This window comes from Andrena cerasifolii, chromosome 5, assembly GCF_050908995.1.
Source record: "Andrena cerasifolii isolate SP2316 chromosome 5, iyAndCera1_principal, whole genome shotgun sequence".
Taxonomy (NCBI): Eukaryota; Metazoa; Arthropoda; class Insecta; order Hymenoptera; family Andrenidae; genus Andrena; species Andrena cerasifolii.
The window spans coordinates 975,648-994,499 of NC_135122.1; the positions used below are offsets into that span (position 1 = coordinate 975,648).

General features: G+C 45.8%; 2 protein-coding genes and 1 long non-coding RNA gene across 6 annotated transcripts in view; 2 read left to right on the plus strand and 1 right to left on the minus strand.

Moving 5' to 3' along the window:
- Positions 1-18,852, plus strand: part of LOC143369378 (filamin-A-like) — a 446,998-nt gene that overhangs the window by 187,074 nt on the left and 241,072 nt on the right. The gene's annotated exons all lie outside the window — the stretch shown is intronic.
- LOC143369405 (uncharacterized) overlaps positions 1-18,852 on the minus strand; it is a 263,714-nt gene that overhangs the window by 48,682 nt on the left and 196,180 nt on the right. The window lies entirely within an intron of this gene.
- Positions 10,915-12,250, plus strand: LOC143369395 (uncharacterized). Its single transcript, XM_076813271.1, has 2 exons — positions 10,915-11,219; positions 11,312-12,250. Exons 1-2 carry the CDS (start codon positions 11,110-11,112, stop codon positions 11,691-11,693), a joined length of 492 nt encoding a protein of 163 aa, XP_076669386.1. The 5' UTR covers positions 10,915-11,109; the 3' UTR covers positions 11,694-12,250.

Below are 18,852 nucleotides of genomic sequence, written 5' to 3' on the forward strand. Positions count from 1 at the left end.
GGGTCGGTACTAAGGATAACGGCGCGGGGGCTTTTGCTGTGATCAGCTAAATCACGCCTTAGAATATTTCGAAGCATGACTCGGTACCCGTGAAACTTCTCGCTCTCTCTACATGAGTTTTTTCATTTGTCCTCGTGGGCGGTATAACGGGTAGGTCGGGAGGAAAGGATGTAATAGCAAGAGGACGGGGTCTTGAAATTATTTGCGGAGGGGGACGGGATGGTACCATCTCTATATCCACTTTTGTCTCGGTCCTTGAGGGTTTGCGATGTTGTGTGCGGCGTGCCTTCAAAAAACGGTATCCAATCCAGACAATAAGGAGAACGATGAAAATTCCTCCCAGTCCGGGCAGTCCATAGGTAACATAAGTTGTTAGGTTTTCGGTACGATGATGGGTGGCCAGCTCCCTTGCTTGTCTTTCGATGTCTTCCAGGGCGACTGCGTTTGCTATCGCAGGGTCCCCTGGGGCTCCTTTCCTTGATGGTCGGACAAGATTTTCACGTGGTGTTCCGTGAGCGTTGGCAGGATCCCTGAGATGTCTATGTCGATGGATGGTTTGTAAACGGTTGTCAATGTCTCGGTGTCAACTCCGGATGCCCAGACCTGATCGGTGCCGATCTTAGCCTGACAATCTCTCTTCAGTTGTAATATTCCTGCCCCCTGGTGCATTTCATATCCGGCCGCGTGCTTGTTGCATTGGATCTGCAGGGCCTGGGTGTCTTTGATGGAATATAACCAGGTGTTGGGTGCGACCATCTTCTTGAGGAAGGTTCGACTTCCGGGAAGGGCCTTGATGTTGCAACTAGACCACTTGATGTTCTGTGGTCTTAACAACGCATCCGTCTCGCAGCTCGGTGCGTTCGCCAAGTCCTGGAGCGGTATGCTGAGTTCGCACATGTACATCCGAGGGTGCTTCCTGTATGCTGTGCTGTAGTTCTCGTTGGGCATGAAGTATTGGGTTTTGGTTTGGCTGATTGCCAAATATTGTGTTCTTGGTACTATGAATATAGGGGTAGAGACATTGGTTGAGATAGACTGGAACGAAGGGCACGGTTGTAGGTGATAAAGGTCGAAGGGAATTTGGTCTAGTAAGGGGATGTCGAGTGACAAGATGATTCGTCCCTGTATGTAGGCTACGTTTAATTTGGTCACCCCTTGTAATTGTTCGGAATTTAATTCTTCTGGAGTCAGCGGGAATTCGTATGGCGTGGTTTCGCGAATTCGTTCGCAAGTTTGCGCAAGCTGACTGGGGGACAATACGGCCGGATGTAAGATACCGAGTTTCGCGAACGTGAGCGCGTCCGCAATTATGATGAGCGCGGTCACGTACTCGTCCACGTGTCTGGTCATCAAAAATGTCCATGTCGAAAAGGCTGATTGTAATTCTACTTTTGTTTCTCGTTCGTCTAATTGTAATGTACCCGCCGTTATTTCCTTAATTCTATCGCCCATGTTTTGCACGGAACCCGTTACAGCTTTTAGTGTGTTGTGTATATCCTGGAATTCGGATTTTACAATGTGTGTTTGGTTTCCTAACAGTTCGGCTAAGTGGTTTTGATCCTTGTACAGTTTATCTATTTCCTTATTGTAATATTGGGCGTCGTCGCTATCTAAAGTTCCGAAAAGAGCCTTACTCAGCGATCCGATGAATCCTAATGGTATCGATCGCCTGGTGCGGCGGAGCGGTGATTTTCCCAGAATGCTGAGTAGCAGTTCCTCGTAGCGTTTACTGTCGAGGAGTTTTCGTTGCAAGGCCGCGTTAAGGGCGTCGGCCGGGCAAGGCGTCCAATTATTTGTATTACATATTGCCTTCATCCGGTCTATCTGGGGTTGAAGCTGCGGTCTCGAAGCTAGTACTTCCGCGACTCCTATGCCAGTGACCAGCCTCCATTGGGTATGGAATACTCGGAGGGGTCTGATCCTTTCGTAGTACAAGCCCGGGTTGTGGGTCAATTGCGATATCCTGTAGTCTCCGTCGATGATGTTACTATTAACGATCGTCCACAGGGACGCAAACAAAAACAGCCCACGTCCGTCCATTGTGGCCGTAGTACGAAGGTTTTCCGAAAATGTCAAATTCGCGGGGGAATTCTATTGTTTTTACGTAGTTGACTACTGCAAATACGAAAAACAAGTGAGATAAAGAGGATGGGGGGGGGGGGGGGGATACATAAAGTTTTGGAATGTGGGACCGTGGTTATGGAAGTCGGTAATACGACTCCTTCCTCCGGTCCGTTGTAAGCTTAAACCACACTATATGCGCTTCATTGGCGTCAAGGTGGTTTATCTTTAATATAAGCATGTTTCAATTTATCGAAATGTTTTATGATTTGTTGGCCCTTATCTGAGATTAGTACCGCGTTGTTTTGATCGGTAATTGCTTTTATTTTGAAGGGGCCGATGTAATGCGGATCAAATTTGTGGAGCCGGGGCTCCTTTAGTACGTAAACGAGGTCGTTTGCCGCAAAGGTGACCTGATTACTTTTTCGGTCATAAATATTTTTTGAACGCGATTTGCTGGTGTCCAAATTTGATCGCGTGGTCGTTCGGATTTCGTCTAAGCGCTCTACTAGATTTTGTACGTATCCCGGGTATGTTAGCAATTCCTCACGGGACATAGGCGTAAACGGATCTCGAGCTAATTGTCCGAAAACCACTTCGTATGGGGTGAATTTCGTGGCCTCGTGTACCGAGGTGTTATACGAGTACATAGCAAACGGAAGTAGCAAGTCCCAATCCTCGCATCTTTCCAGGTAATGTTTCAGGTACTCAGTTAGGACTATGTGGCTTCTTTCGAGGGAACCGTTGGTCTGTGGTCGATATCCCGATGTGGTTACGTGTTTGATTTTAAACGTTTCAGCTATTCCCTGTATTACGTTATTGATGAAACTTGTTCCGCGATCCGTGAGTATTGCGCGCGGTGCGCCGAAAATTGCGATAAAGTAACGCGATAAGGCGTCGGCCACAGTAACGGCTCGTATGTCCGGTAAAGGAACGGCCATACAGAATTTCGATAGTTGGCATTGCATTGTCAGTACGTGACGGTTTCCGCTTGGTGTAGGGGGAAGCGGTCCTACAGTGTCCAATGCTACCTTATCAAAGGGCCTAGCGGGCGTATCGGTGATTAACATCGGTTCTCGTGTTTTAATGCGTACGAGCTTTTGTTCCTGGCAACTCTGGCAACTTCGTACGAAATCCTCTACATCTCGACGTAAGCGCGGCCAGTCAAATAGGCCGCGGATACGTCGGTACGTCTTTGTCACGCCCTTGTGCCCTCCTATAAGGCTTTCGTGATAGTGCCGGATGATTTCTTCCCGTTTATCTTCTGGTGGTAATTGGATTTCGCCGGTGCAGATTGTAATCATGATGGGTGTACGTTTGAAAATCACTTGGCAGTATTTCTGGAGCGCCGTGGCGTCAAAACGGTGTAAGGTTTCGCCATACGTCGCCATACGGAGCGTGCGGACGCGTTCGGTCTCTATGGCGTCCCTGAGCGCTGCTAATGCTGATGTAAGCTCATCTTATCCCATTTCATGATAGAAGCTTCTTGCTCCGACAATGCTGAAAATTTTTCCTTCTTCGTTGTAGGTGATTATTACGCGGTTCCTGATTAATTCCTCGGATAATAATTTAGTATCGTCGAAAAGTCCGATAGCTTTTAAAGTTTTACAAATGGGGCTAGTTAGTATTCTGTCGCAAGATATAAAATGAGCATAATTGTCCGGGGTTGACGCTAGCGTGGTTTTTACGATTTTTACTTCGCATTTCGTTGGCTGCGTTTCGTCTTCCGAAGCGTCCGGTGTGTTGTTCCCGAGTCTGGGCGACTCCCTCCAGGTTGTTGGAAGTTTTGGCGGGACGACGAATGGCCTGTAGCTTGTTTCCTGGAACTCCGTTAAATCGGGCATCTTAGTTGCATCAGGCCCCAGGCTTATGCCTGATTTCTGCCTGGGTGGCGATGGATCTCTCTGCTCCTCCCATGTCTCGTACTCAGGTCCAATCATGGTCGACTGCGGGATATCCAAGACTTCTGCGTGCAGAGGTATTCCCCATGACACCCGCTTCTTTGGGCCTGATCGTAGGTCCTCCGTCTTCTGAGGACTGACATTTTCGTGGTGATCCGTTGCTGCCCCTTCTACTTTGTAGCGATACTCATCATCAAAGCTCTTTAAAATGGTGATTTCGTCTGGCGTGAGTGGGCCTATGCGCAAGCTATCGCTTAATATGGCAGAGTCCTCGTCTCTTTCTTCTGGATCGTTGTATCCCGTATCCAGGAACTCGGGCATTCCCGTCAGACCTTCTGTTGTATCCAGAACGGTGGAATTCGCCCGGCTCTCCGAGCTGGCTGCGTTGTCTCCCTCTGTCGGTTGCAGCTCCTGTTCGAGTTCGTGTCCTTCTAGCGTGGAATCCTCTAGGAGGTCGAACGACGGTGGTTCTTCATAATTCGGTCTGGGCATGCCTTGACGACGCGTGCCTACACGGGTCCCTATGCCTTCCTGCTCTTTCTCCGGCGCAGTTTCTTTTGAGGTAGTCGGGAACGCGTGCGAAACCGGTTTCCGCGATAACGCGTCGGCGTTCGCGTTTACTCGGCCGGGTTTATAAATGATCTCGTATTGGTAGTCGGCGAGCGTGATTTTCCAACGGGGTAGTCGCGACACCGGGTCTTTTACCGAGGATAACCATTGAAGCGGCCGATGGTCGGTTACCAAGAGGAATTTTCGTCCATAAATGTACGTGCGAAATTGTTTTACAGCGTAAATTATCGCGAGGCACTCCTTTTCAGTTGTGGAGTAGTTTTCCTGGCACGGCGTGAGTACCTGTGAGGCGTACGCTATAGGCGGGTCTTCGCCTATCTTTCCCTGACTCAAAATCGCACCGACGGCTACGTCCGATGCGTCGGTTGTAATAATAAACGGTTCATCGTAATTCGGATAACGTAGAACCGGCTCCTTACAGAGTGCCTGGCGTAGATCTTCGAATCTCTCTTGGTGTTTCTCAGTCCAAAAGAACGGAATTTTGACGCTTGTTAAATTCGTGAGTGGTTTAGCACGTTTCGCACATTTCTTGGATGAAACGACGGTAGTAATTTACGAGACCCAAGAATTGCTTTACATTCTTCCTGCTTTTTGATACGGGGAATGCAGAGACGGCCCGGATCTTCTCGGGATTGGGTCTGACTCCGTCGGCTGCTATTACGTGACCCAAGTACACGACCTTGTCCTTCAAGAACCTGGCCTTCTCCGTCTGCAGCGTCAAGTTATGCTCGCGTAAGCGTTCGAAGAATCTCTCAAGTCTGCGTAAGTGTTCCTCGAGCGTGCGCGAATGTATAACTATGTCGTCTAAATACACGAACAGCTCTTTACCGATAAGCCCTTGCAGCACGGTATTCATTAGGCGTTGAAAGGTGGCTGGTGCGTTCTTTAACCCGAACGGCATACGGAGATATTCAAAGTGTCCGTCGGGGGTGGTAAACGCGGTTTTCGCACGGTCTTCGGGAGCCATAGGAATTTGGTGGAAACCGTTCGCTAGGTCAAAAACTGAGAAAAATCGGGCTCCGCCTAAACAATCGAGAATGTCCGTAATTCGCGGTAAGGGGAAAGGGTTGTCGATCGTTTTGGCGTTCAAGGTTCTGAAATCCGCCACTATCCTCCAGCGTTTTTTCCCATCTGGGTCCGCCTTCTTCGGGACCACGTGTAATGGTGAGTTATGTGGCGATGACGAGGCTGCGATTATTCCCAGCTCTCCGAGGTTCCTTGTTTGATTGGCAATTTCTTCGTCCATAAGGGGGGAATGCGGGTATTGCCGCGTGAATACTGGCGTCGGGTCGGTTAACGGGATGGTGTGTTCCATTGTCGTCGTTCCTCCCAGTGGGTCCCCAGGTACAAAGAACCTGTCCGAATATCTTGTCACCAACTCCTCGATAAGCTGGCGCGGTTCCAGGTCTATCTCCCCCAGTTTCAGCGTTTGGACTATATGCTGTACTCGTTCTTCGGTAGGCTTGCGTTCAACGCGGTAATCGTCGAGATCTTGATCTTCGTTGATGTCGAAATCGTCTCCGAGGGGAGGGTATGGGCAAACCCGTTCGTCATCCCCGAGACCGTCGCGGTTTTCGGGGAAGCAGACGTTTACCTCACTTCCGTTTGTCTCTAGTTCCGGATTTTCGGTTAAATGAGCCTGGAATTCCATGTGGCTTCTTTTACATTCCTCCAACGTATTTTCCAATTCCTTTGAATTGGAAAAGATAACGGGATGGATCGGACGATTCGCGGTCACCATTGTACTTTGGTGATAGGATACGATGGCTTCCTCCTGGAGCAGGTACGGGCTCCCGATGAGGCCCGCAATCCCCTCCGGTAAATAGGGCATGCTTATTACGTGAAATAACGCCCAGCTGCCATTAATTTTCAGGCGAGTCGTCCCCATGGTCATAACCTTCCCGTTCAGTCCACCGACTTCGATGGGGTCTCTACTTAAAACCGGGGCTTCCGAGCTCGCGTACCGCATTTCTAATAAGTTTAACGCGGAACCCGTGTCTACGATGAATTCTCCCTCACCGTTCTTCAACTGTTCGGCCTTGATCCGGATGCGGGGGGAGTCAGCGCGTCCGAGAACCGTCGCTGGCTCCGGTTTCTCGGGTGGGATCTCGGCGATCCTTGGGCCAGCGAGGAGGACCCGCCCGCCTCGTTTCGGTTGAACGGGCGGGCGCGCTGGTAGTTTAAATGATCGCGATTTTCTACATAGGGTTCTCGATCCACGGGTCTTCTTGATACGCGATTTTCGTGCCTTCTAGATTCTCTAGGATCGTATGTCCTTGATTCGCGAGGTTCGTAAACTCTCGGCTCGCGGGATTCATGTACCCTGGATTCGCGAGGCTCGTACGTTGCAAATTCTCGAGATCGTGGCAGTCTATCATATCGCGGTCTCTCTTGTGCTAATCTTCGCTGAGGGACGTACTGTCCGCGGTTGACGTCCAGCAAACGCTCGCCTTGCCTCGTCAGCAGGGCCGTTGGCCGGCGCGGCGGTGTCGGATCGCGATAATACGGCTCGCGGCTGTACTCGTCGCGCCAATATTCTTCTCGATAGCGAGGGGAGCTGTAAGCGGAGTACGAAGAGTGATGCTCTTCGTACGGGACCTCCTCGACCGGCTGTCTCCATTCGGTCCATTGCCGCTGGGGGTCGTATGGGGTCGGCGGGCGCGCGCTCCGAGCGTGCCCGTACACGTCTTCTCGCGGAAGGCCGACCCTCTCTAATTCTCGCCTTTGTGTGTGAAGCGCCAAATCAAACGCGTCGTCCAATGTTTCCGGATTTAGTAGTGCTACCCTAGCCGAAATCCGTTGGGGAAGTCCAGCAATAAAAGAGGAACGAGCCAATCGCTCGACATCCCTCAGGGTCTTTTCGTTATTTGTTTCTACCAGTTCTTTCGCTCTTAAGGTCACCTGACGGTGCAGACGGCACACGCGGTGGATAAAATCTATGATACGTTCTCGCGGAAACATGCTTATACGCTCAAGTTCCAATCGGAACTCCTCATAACCACGGCATGGGGAATATCGGGCCCTGAGGAGGGTGAGTAGCTCGGCTACGCTCCCACAACCTTTCCCCTCGACATAGAATCTGATTGGTTGGTCTAATTTAAATATGAGGCCGTCCAGGAATCTGTCTTCCTGGCCGGGCGGTACACGTTTTACAGCACGCTGTATCGAGGCAGCGAAGTCCTCCAAAGTTACTAGGTCGGGGTCGAAACGGGGAACGTGGTCGAGCTGCCGATACACTCTCTCCTCGTCGGCTCGGGCTTGCCATACGTCCATTCTAGACGTCTCTAGGCCGTTAGTCCGCGAGCCGAAAGATAGCCCATTGCCCGAAGGCGGTGTGGGAGGAGGAGGAAGAACGGAAGATACTCCACCTGAGGTTCGTACATTAGAGGGCTGATCCGACGGGGATCTAAGCAAACCACCTGGCATTGTTATACAATGCTCGGCAAAAAGGCTTTGAGTAATAGGAAGCGTAGTCAAGTTACGAGCAGATAAGATTGCGACTGGTCGCGGTTATACGCGACGGCGCGATCTTTTCTTCTGAAAGGGGATGATTAGAAGAATCATATCCCACTTCTGACACCAGTTTGTTACGTCCCGATATAGGACTTCCTGTAAATCACCCCGAGCGGTTGGAATGATTTACCGGGTTCTTGCTATATCGAAGGGCTAAGGCCCACCTTGACTATACTTACCGTAGATAAGGAAGGTGTAAAGGGGTTGAAATAATAAAGTTCAGAGGATAAGGCGGAAAAACGATAAGGCTACATATATTGTTACAGAAATTAAATGACTCTGCCTCGAGACAGCGCTTCGCCTTGGCTGTCGCTCGCTGTGTCGCTCGGGTGTCTTGCGGCACGCTTGCCGTCTCGTGTTTCGGTCGCTCGCAGTGTCGCTGACCCACGGGTAGGTCGTGGTCGCTCGCTGTGCTTCTCGGATGTCGGTGGCCTAGAGCCCGTCGTACCGCACTGTCTCTAACGTACTTCTACGCGGTCCTACTTCGGTCTCGATTGACGCGCAAGGGCTCTCCCGGCTAGGCCGTTTCCTGTGTGTTGGACGGAGTTACTCTTCTTACGAATTACTATCGGCCGATCGCGCTTCGCGGAATCTGCGTGGGGACGTGGTCGCGGTATCTAGACGGTCCTCTGGTCCGTCCCGACTTTCTAACGCGAGCACTCGAATAAGAATAATGTTTTTGCGGCTCTCGATCGCGGGCCGAACCTCGCTCGATCCCCACGAATGGGGAGAACTGCCCCGTCGGCAGTTGTCGGTTGCTTCACAAATTCCTCGATTATTTCCCAATAATCGGGGGCCCTGGCCGAGCGCGGTCGTTGTCCCTATCGCTGTTGTCACGGGCTCAGCACCCAGCGATTGCTGAACACCGATCGATAATCGAGGACGTTTCACTCGGCTGTGTTCTTCCAACGATTCGATACACTCGTTGCACCGTTCTTCCCACGCGAGGTATTCTTCGCGTGAAATCAATCGCGCAGATTGATCCAACAATTGACGTTCTACTTGCGCGAATTCTCCCATGGTTGTAAATGGAATATGTCTTTTCCGCGCAACACGTTGCAGCGATTTGCGGCTTTGTGCAGTTTATAGTTCGCTTTTAAGACTGATACCATGGTTTGGTATCTCTGCCTAACTCTTTTGGCGTACCCCCATCCCTCGAATGCACCGCATGCAAAAACGACGATCCGTCCTAGCATGGTTCTGTGCAGTTTCTGCCGATACAGCATAATTCTTTCTATGATTCGCGCGTATGACGAATTAGCGCGCAAAATCATTCGACACAGTTTCTGCTGACACCGCATAATTCTAAGATTCGACGCTTTCACAGATATTATATTACATTTCTAACGCGGTTACTAGGTAAACGCGGAGTTCGAGGAATTGGTATTCAAATCGGTCTAATCGGAAGAATGTTATGCGCGTTACAGTACAAATTATTAATTAGTAATTTATAGAATTTTGTTTGGTATCGGGATTCAAAGATCTAGTCCTATACAGGCCCCGTACTGAGTTATTGTAAGGATTCAGTTTGTATATCATTAAATAACTTCTGCTCGAGTGTAAAGTTCAAATGTGAATAGTTATATTTTTATTCTTTCTCTTGTTCTGACGTTAAGAAGGCTAAAGAGCCAAGGGTAGTCCCAAAATATTGGCTAAAGCCAATATTGACTCTCCGCACTCGCCAGTTGGCAATAGAACACATAAAATATTTGCTTTACAAGAATTCACGCTCGCCAATCGTTAAACTGTTTACAATGTTTTAAGGAAAAGAAATGCGCAACTCACCCGCTATATCGGCTATTTTTTTACAATGTTCGAATTTCTTTCGTATGACCTTTTGTTAACGCTCTCTAAAACACCTATTCCGTGCCTAGGAAAGAGAAATTCACACTCACACTCGATATTGACGGTTATTATAAATGAAAGCGATAAATAAAATAAATCAAGCACAAAAAGGAATGAGATCTAACAGAAGGTTGATCCCAACGCAACATAGAAAATTAGCCAGGATTATTAAGCGAATATAAAATGCAGATTTATAAAATTGAGAAAACGATCAAGTTAAAACAAAAAAACACTATTTAACGTGGCAGATGAGTCCATTCACTATAAACTTAGGAATCTCTGGCTCGAAACGGTATTTAAGTTAAAGCAAAGAATTACTATCCACGGACACCTTGTCACGCTCTCCGCGACTGTACGACAAAGAGTGACTTCAGCTTCGCGCCCCCGAGAGCGTCCGGCCGTGAGGCCCGTTCAGAAAAGCTGAGGCTGCAGTCCCAATCATGCCCCAGCAACCGTTGCACGATGTCATTAGGTGTTCTCACCTTCATTCTTTCATACTTTATACTTATGCGCTACCGGCGTCAAACAGGGTACTATCGTCCCCACGCTTCTCACACTCAGATCACTCCTTTACATTGATGCGACGATTCGACGGTCGGAAATGCGCTCGACGAGGTTTCACCAAAATGCTAGATGCATTGTCAAGACGCACCCCCGCCGCTTACATTTAATCAATGTCGCGAGGGATGAGAACAACTGCTTATTTTGAACGAACTACTGAGAACCACGCTGATGCCTCAGCACAGTCCCACGTTCAGGGTACAGTGCAACGGTCAAACGTCGCGACGACGACGTTCCCAGTACCGAGTATCCATTTTCATAGATAAAATACAGTGAACAGAAATGCGCTCGACGAGGGATTTCCCAGAACGCTAATCGTTGTCGAAGCACTCTGCCCACTAGCAAAAGAGAAAAGAAAAATAACTAAGATTTTTAAAAATTTTGAAGTTTCGGGACGTAACACATTCAACACGTGTCGAGACTTTTATCCTTGAAGGTGGGGCTCAAATTACATACAATCGCGCGATATGCTGCGATGTTAAGATTGGAAAACATTATGGAAAAATTGGTAGCTTTAAAATAAAATGCTGTGGTGGGGGAGGCAATTGCACCTCTATTTAAGCCGAGCTCTCGGACGCTATTCCATCAATCGCTCAGTAGCCTCAGTGACTTCGACGGAATAGACGGTACTCCATAAAAAAATATAGTGCACATCAAAATGTACAAACACAGCTTAAACGATTGCGCAGCCGGCAACGATGTTGGGTTTCCAAATAAATGCCAACAACAGCAGCAACAACAACAACATCATCAACAATCCAATATGAGGTACGTACGCGTTACTGTACATTTTTCATTGACTTCATTCACTGTAAACGCAAACGATCGAAGTATCAATTTCATGTACTTGTTTCTTACAGTTCTGGATCCGTATCGTTAAAAACGATGAAAACACCGAAACCATCAATCGTGCGGATCCTGGGGCATGATTATCCATTGACTGCAACAACTTATAAACGTCTAACTATAGGAATTCGCATTGATATGGATTTATGTCACGTCGAGATCGCCATAGCCGACAACAAAGGCAGCGAGTTAAGCTTTTCAATGTCTACGTGGAAGCTCCTGCTACAAAACGAGGTGGACATACTCCAACGATTACGCAGCAACGCAACATCGCCCCAAACTCACATTATAATTGATCATTTACGACTAGAGTTCACGCGTATGCATGATAATCAACTTATTAAAATCACCGATAATCGCGTTGTCATATATATGACTGAAGCCACGATGTGTTAACTATTCGCGTACAATCATTGCATTGAACATATGTAACGTTTCTAGGCGTGACGTTGACGCGAGTTACAGGATTTTGGGATCGGTTCGTGTGGCGTGCGATAAAGAATTAAAATTCAAGAACAAGAATTAATCTTAATAGTGTTTATTCAATAAAACACCTCTAGATTATACAAACAACAAAATTAACGCTTTATGATATTAAAGAAATTAGAGTGGTTAGGTTGCGACTCTCGGTCGGTACAAAGAATATAGTTGATCGTCTTGGGTTGCGACTCTTGGTCGGTACAAAAGAATGCCCGTTTGATCGATCGATTTGAAGTAAAGTAACTTAAATAACTAATAGCGACGTCTTAGTCGATTGAAAGGGATTAACTTATATAGAAAGATAATAGAATTATATTAGTAGCTTAGGATTTAGAAATTGAATATGTTTAAGTTGAGATTTGCTCTCAATTGTTTCTCCGTTTCATCAGGGGCAGATATTGCCACCTGGTATGATCTCAGTCTCACGTTGCTCAGGAGTAATGTTACTAACCTGAGAATAAGAATTAATAACTTTGCTTCAACAAACTAAGGGGCCTACAAAGCGGCTTCCACGGTTGGAGCATTAATTTATGTTGGGATCAGCTATTAGCTTCAAATGATCCTTAAGTATTGAACGCATGGAATAGAATGTCTAGAATAGAATTCTCGACTGGCATCGAATGAATCGAATAGAATGGAATGAATTTCTCTGGGCTATCGTGTCCGTATTTATACATATTCTGGATCTTGGGAGCGCACCAGTAGGAATGGAATTCGACTATAACGAGTCAATCATTCTCGACTCGCTCGATCCGTTCTCCAGCCAGTCTACAAATCGACTGGTTAGTGCGCAGGTGCGCGTGGAACGCTCGGTTCTCTCACTCATCGCTATGCATATTTCTCTGCTCTCGATCCTTACTCTCGCCGATCCGCCGATCGACTGAGGATCGCGCATGCGTTTGATTCTCCCACTCTTCATCACTCAATTCTCTCTTTCATCGCACTCGCGTTTCGCGATACTCTGAGCTAATATTAATATTAATACTAAACACACCTTATAAAAGTAGGAATAACAAGAATATAATAAGAATATAATAAGAATATAAGTATTTAAGTGCTTATTAATTGGGTTTATTAACACGAAAAAGAAAGGGGCAGTTTTGGGGGTTTGTTACACATATGTACACGTGGATAACTGAAAATATGTACTCTGTAAGCAGTAAATATGCCACTTTCGTAGACGTTCTACGTAGCGCTACCGCGCCAACAGATTATGTAAAATTAATTTCTGAAAGCGAACACTTCGAACAGCATTCATTGATTGATTGTGAATTGTTAGCATGTGCAATCAATCATATTGTGGATGATGCTTGTAGTAAAAACTGTTAAATTATATTCTTTTAATTTTATGATTTGTAACAATATATGTATCTTAAACCTATATTATTTCTCCATTTCATACACCCGTCATCCTCCTCGCCATCTAATTTTAAGATTCGACGTTTTTGTATTACATTTCATTCTTCGCGCCGCCAAGTAACATCATCCCACACGGCCGCTCCAGAGGTGTCGAATTACACGAGATCGCGTGATACGCAGCGACGTTAAATCGGAACGCTTTGAAATACAGGTAGCTTTAGAATGCATGCGATTCTATCCCCTATGTAGTGGTGTCCCTTTCCCTCCTAGAATTTTAACTTTAAAGTAATGCTCCGTCTCTTTCCCTCGAAGACGCGGTGTCGAAAAACGTCGACCTTTCCCGACATCGTCCGAAACAATTTACGATGCATATTGGTTTGGAAAAAAAATTTCTAGGACAGTCCCCACCCTGGGTTAGGTCTGAAAAAATTTTCGGGTGGGCCAAGTTCTGAAAGAGATTTTTTTCGGGGGTCAGTGCCTCCCTCTGAAAAATTTCCGACGGTGGGCTAGATCTGGAGAGGCCTCCGCGGCGGCTCGGCTCAGACTGATCCCCTCCACGATTACGGCTTCCCCCACTCCGCGGCTCGTGCGCGCGCACCCGCTCTTCCATTCCCCGCAGGCCCCGCACCGATGTTCCTCTCCGCCGCGCTCCCCCGCGCGCCCTCACTTCCCCCCGCCCCACGCTCCCCTCAGAGGACCAGGGTTGGAACCCGCCTTGCTATACTACTTGTTGTTTTTTCTTATTTAATTTCCCTAGAAAATATCCAAATTGCTGATGTTTCATCATGTGTCCAGGTATTGGGACAGTAAAATCGGGACAGCGGGACATACTAGTTTAGCTGTCCAGGAATTGTGCCATTGTAAGGACTATGAATTTTCAATATTTTACAAAATTATTCAATTCAATAACATGTTGGTTTTTTTAAATGATAAAGTACACGCAGTGCCCCATGTAATTGCAAAATTGTTTTTATATAAATCGACTTGTATAACTGCAAAATTTTCAATCGCGTTTCCCCCGTACCTTAAATGTCCAGGTATTGGGACATTTACCTTATGTAGATCCTTTGAAAGGCTTGTCTACACTCTCCGTATCTACCCAGTAAACAAACTGACCGCAGTATGCCAGCAGATTGACAGCAGATTCGAGAAGATCTTGACGTCAGATTCGGGACCTACTATATCCGCATTTAACTATGGTTTTGTGGTCAGAGCCTGACATCAGGATCTGGCCGCAGATTGATATCAGATTTCGATCAGATCTTGCTGACAAAAACCCATCGCAGATTGGCGGTAGAAATCAAGCAGATCCTGATGTCAGGATTTGACCGCAAAACCATAGTTTATTGCGGACATAGTAGGCAATTTTATATAATAGTATAGATTTAAAAACAGTCTGAAAGTCTTAAGCGTATATTAATATTGAACACGTTTTTATAAGATCGACTTGAAAGATCTGGTTCTTACTAGATTTTATGGAAGAAAGAGAAGTTGGAAAACCATGTATTTAGACGGGTATTATAACATTTTTAATATTTTACTTAGCAGGTTGTTCAGTCAATTGAATGCCAGGGAGGCTCAAAATAATTATTTAAACTTTTAAAGACAAATATAAAAGAATTAATGATAACTATTCCATTCAGTCATCTTAGGGCGGTATATCATCAGTTGTTGCTTAAGACTAAGACCAGTGATGCCAGAATGAGGACGGGTTTCCTCGAGAATTTCCCCCACCACGCACGTACACTACGCCGGAGCTGCGTGTCCGTGAGCTCGGCGCTTCGGACAACGTCGGGAAGACGAGAGAGAAAACGAATGTGTGTCTTTCTCTCTCGCTCTTGAAACGCTGTGATCCAAAGTGAGGTGCAAGCGACACGCGCCATGCGCGATCTTCTTGAGTGTCTCGAGGTACACTTTTCACGTTCTGACGTATGTACAATACTTTTGTAATGAAAAAAATTTGGAAAAAATTTGTTACGGAAATCTCGTTTTAAGACCTCCTGATCACGTTTTGACTATTTAGAAAAGAGCTTTTTTTTAAATATCTCTTATATTTGTTAACCCGATTACGTTTAAACGGCAAAATGGATTTTAATGAAACTTTATATTTAATTTTTACATTCTTGTCTTAATATTCTTGATCCGATTATATCGCGAAAAATGATAATTACCCGTTATGGTTCTTCGATTTTTCAGATATACGATCTAAATTCTACATAAAAAGAGTTAATAAAAATTCTTCTGTAACTTCTTTAACAAAGAAAAATGTACATTCATAATTTCTTGTTTTCATTTTACATTTCCGTACATTTTATTTGAACTATTTCTATTTTTCAAACCTAAAAACGAATTTTTTTATTAAAAGATGAATAGGTATTTTGATACTGTACATTGGTGAACTTTGTTAAAATTAGAATCCACTCTTGGCTAGTACCGTGGACGCTGTAGCAACCTTCGATAAAATATATTTTTTCAGAGTATGATCTAAAAATCTAAAATCTTAACGTAATCAAATTTCTCGATAGATTTTTCGATAATTATATCAAGTTGCGACAAAGAATCACGCACTATTTACAAATTAATTACGCGCAGCGTGCACGCTACCGCTCGATGGAAACTACGGGAAAGTGGTGGTCTCTTCCATCGGGAGGGATATGTAAACAATTAGTTATGCAAATCTAACATCGCGATACATGTTGTACTCTAAAATGTACAAATTGGTATAAAGGAATTGTACAAGAATAGGAGAGAATGGTAACTGGTAAATGCATCTGTGGCAGTTCGGTACTGTCACCATTGCTTTGCTGTTATTTCTTTTAGCCTTTTCTTCGATTTTTCTCCTTTCTGATTTTTTCTTACTAGTTTACGATTTCCTATCTATTTTTTTCGTTTCCCGTTTCCAGGGTTCGCTCGGGCCTGGTTTTCGTCAAGTAGGTACATTTAACGGTCAGATCCGCGCGAACCCAAGCGATTCGCGATCTGTGGTCGCGTATACTTTGTTTACGAGCCAATGTGTTTATTGGGGGGTCGCGCAGTTGCGTTTCGCGCATTTAACCGTCATTTCAGTAGAAATAGAGATCAGGTGGTGAGTATTATTTGTTTCGCTCTGCATGTTTTTGGTGAATTCGGGTCTGTCGGGTTAGAAGTCTGTAGTTAGTAGCCCCCTATATCTCCCCTTTTCTATACGGTAGCATTTGCTTGTTGCTTTGTGTATAATATTTTTCCTACACATTTCATTTTTTTCGTGGTTACGATGGAAACGTTTGAGAAAACAGGTGAAAAGGCTACTCCTATTTATCGGTCGTTGTGGGAAACGAATGAGAAGTTCCTGTTGTGCCCTGCGTGATGGCTCGCAAGGCTGGTACGGGATCTGGCGTAATCGTGGGTTCGGGAGTGATTAAAGGATGAGAATCCACCGGATGAACTACACCAAGTGTGATTAAACCCAAAGACTAAGTCTTTATTCAAAAACACTTAAACTAGACCGGAGTGTACAAGTAGGAATTAACCGTGTTAACTGGTCGAGAGTCGGTTCTAGAGTCTCCCGATTTGCGGCGGCAAATCGGTTTTTATTGCGCTATTGGGCGTGGTGCCGTCGCTTCGCGTTGCCGTGCATGGTCACGTTGCAACGCTCGCAATTTCGCTGATTTTGTAGTTTCGCGCTTTGCCTCGCAACTGATTTTGCTTAGGAACGTCTCGAACGTTCTGGAGTAGTATAATGGTTAATATGAAGTATAATATGTCGCGTGACACGTGTGCTTGGGCGTTGCCTGGGCACAACATTCCGATCGTGGATTCGCGAAGTCCCTAATGATAAAAGCCTTTTCTACTGTTCTGCATGCGAGAAAACTTTTTCTTGCGGCTCGTCAAACGTTAAAAGGCATGCGGAATCAGCGAGACATAAATATTTGTTATCTAAAAAAATTCCGCGAATGCATGCTAAGGTCTCGAGAAAGAATTTTATGCCTCAATGGCTTGAGGATTTCAAGCCCTGTTACATAAGGTCGCCGATGATCCTTTTTCGTGTTTCTGTTCGGTTTGTAAAAAATCATTTGCTTGCGGGCTGTCGCAAATCCAACGGCACGCGGATTCTAAGTGCCACATCAAAAACTGCGAAAAAAATGGAATGGATGTGAGGAAATCGAACGATTTCAGATCGCAATGCGAGGAATCGCCTTTGTCATTTGATGAACGAAAAAAAATCGCGGAAGTTCGTTTTGCTGCATTAGCTGCTGACAAAAATATTTCGCATCAATCCGCAAAGGCGATTCTTAAATTCTTCCAAGACGTTGGGAAAGATCCTGATGTTTTGGAACATATGACGTGTGGTCGAACAAAGTGTTCTAATATTATATCGAAAGTTCTGTGTCCTCGGGAAACAGAGCGTCTTAGTCATGTGTTACAGAATTGTAAATTTACAGTATTTATTGATGAGACATCCGACTCTACCAATGAGAAATGGATGTCGTTTATTGTTCGGTATGTCGCACCCGAGACTTTGGATGTTCGAACGGAATTAGTAGAATTAATTAATCTTGACGCGCGAGAATGTACTGCCGATAAACTATAAAGTTTCATTGAAATCCATTTTGCCGTTTAAACGTAATCGGGTTAACAAATATATGAGATATTTAAAAAAAAAAGCTCTTTTCTAAATAGTCAAAACGTGATCAGGAGGTCTTAGAACGAGATTTCCGTAACAAATTTTTTCCAAATTTTTTTCATTACAAGAGTATTGTACATACGTCAGAACGTGAAAAGTGTACCTCGAGACACTCAAGAAGATCGCGCATGGCGCGTGTCGCTTGCACCTCACTTTGGATCACAGCGTTTCAAAAGCGAGAGAGAAAGACACACATTCGTTTTCTCTCTCGTCTTCCCGACGTTGTCCGAAGCGCCGAGCTCACGGACACGCAGCTCCGGCGTAGTGTACGTGCGTGGTGGGGGAAATTCTCGAGGAAACCCGTCCTCATTCTGGCATCACTGATTAATACTTAAGCATCCGGCATCCTTTACTAATCTACTAGACTAGTAGAGGATGCCGCATGCTTGCGACGATCTTAGTCTTAAGCAACGACTGATAGATAATACCGCCCTTAGAGACGGCTATACCAAATATATACTACGCAGTGAAATGTCGGCAAATGCGAGCGGTACCCGAGAGCCCTGAATGATCGAGCCCTCGGCCACTTATTCCCGTTGCGGTGCTATTTCGCAAGCGAGAAGCGCTCGCCCGGTCGCCGCCTGGCGGTGGCGTCGTAAACTACTATTATTTAAAAATGCCATTAAATTGTATCAGCAGAGTCTCCTTACTTTCTGTCGCCAAACTGCACGCAGGCTTTGTCAGCAGAATCTGCTTGATTTTTGCTGCCTATCTGCCGTCAGATCGCTTTGCACAGAATCTGATCGATTTCTGCCATTGAATTGTATCAGCAGACCCTGCCGCCAATCTGTTCGCAGGTTAAGGCAGCACAATCTGTTGGCTTTCTGCTGTCAGTCTGCTTTTATCATCGAATATAACAAAGCCTGCATCAAATCTGTAATCTTTCTGTCACAAACATTTTTACTCAGGTGTTGCGCAAAATCTGCAAAACGGACGTGACCCAGTGGTAGACCACATCCTTCTAAATTTTCTTCATTGACTTCTTTTTTTAATAACAAAAGTGCTTTGTGGAACATAATCTCCTTTATCTTTTGTCTGCAAGTGTGTGGTTTA

Bases quoted from the DNA above. Each gene is read 5' to 3' on its own strand.
- LOC143369395 (XM_076813271.1), top strand. From the start codon at position 11,110: ATGTACAAACACAGCTTAAACGATTGCGCAGCCGGCAACGATGTTGGG. The intron at 11,220-11,311 runs GTACGTACGCGT...TGTTTCTTACAG, and splicing joins CATCAACAATCCAATATGAG to TTCTGGATCCGTATCGTTAA.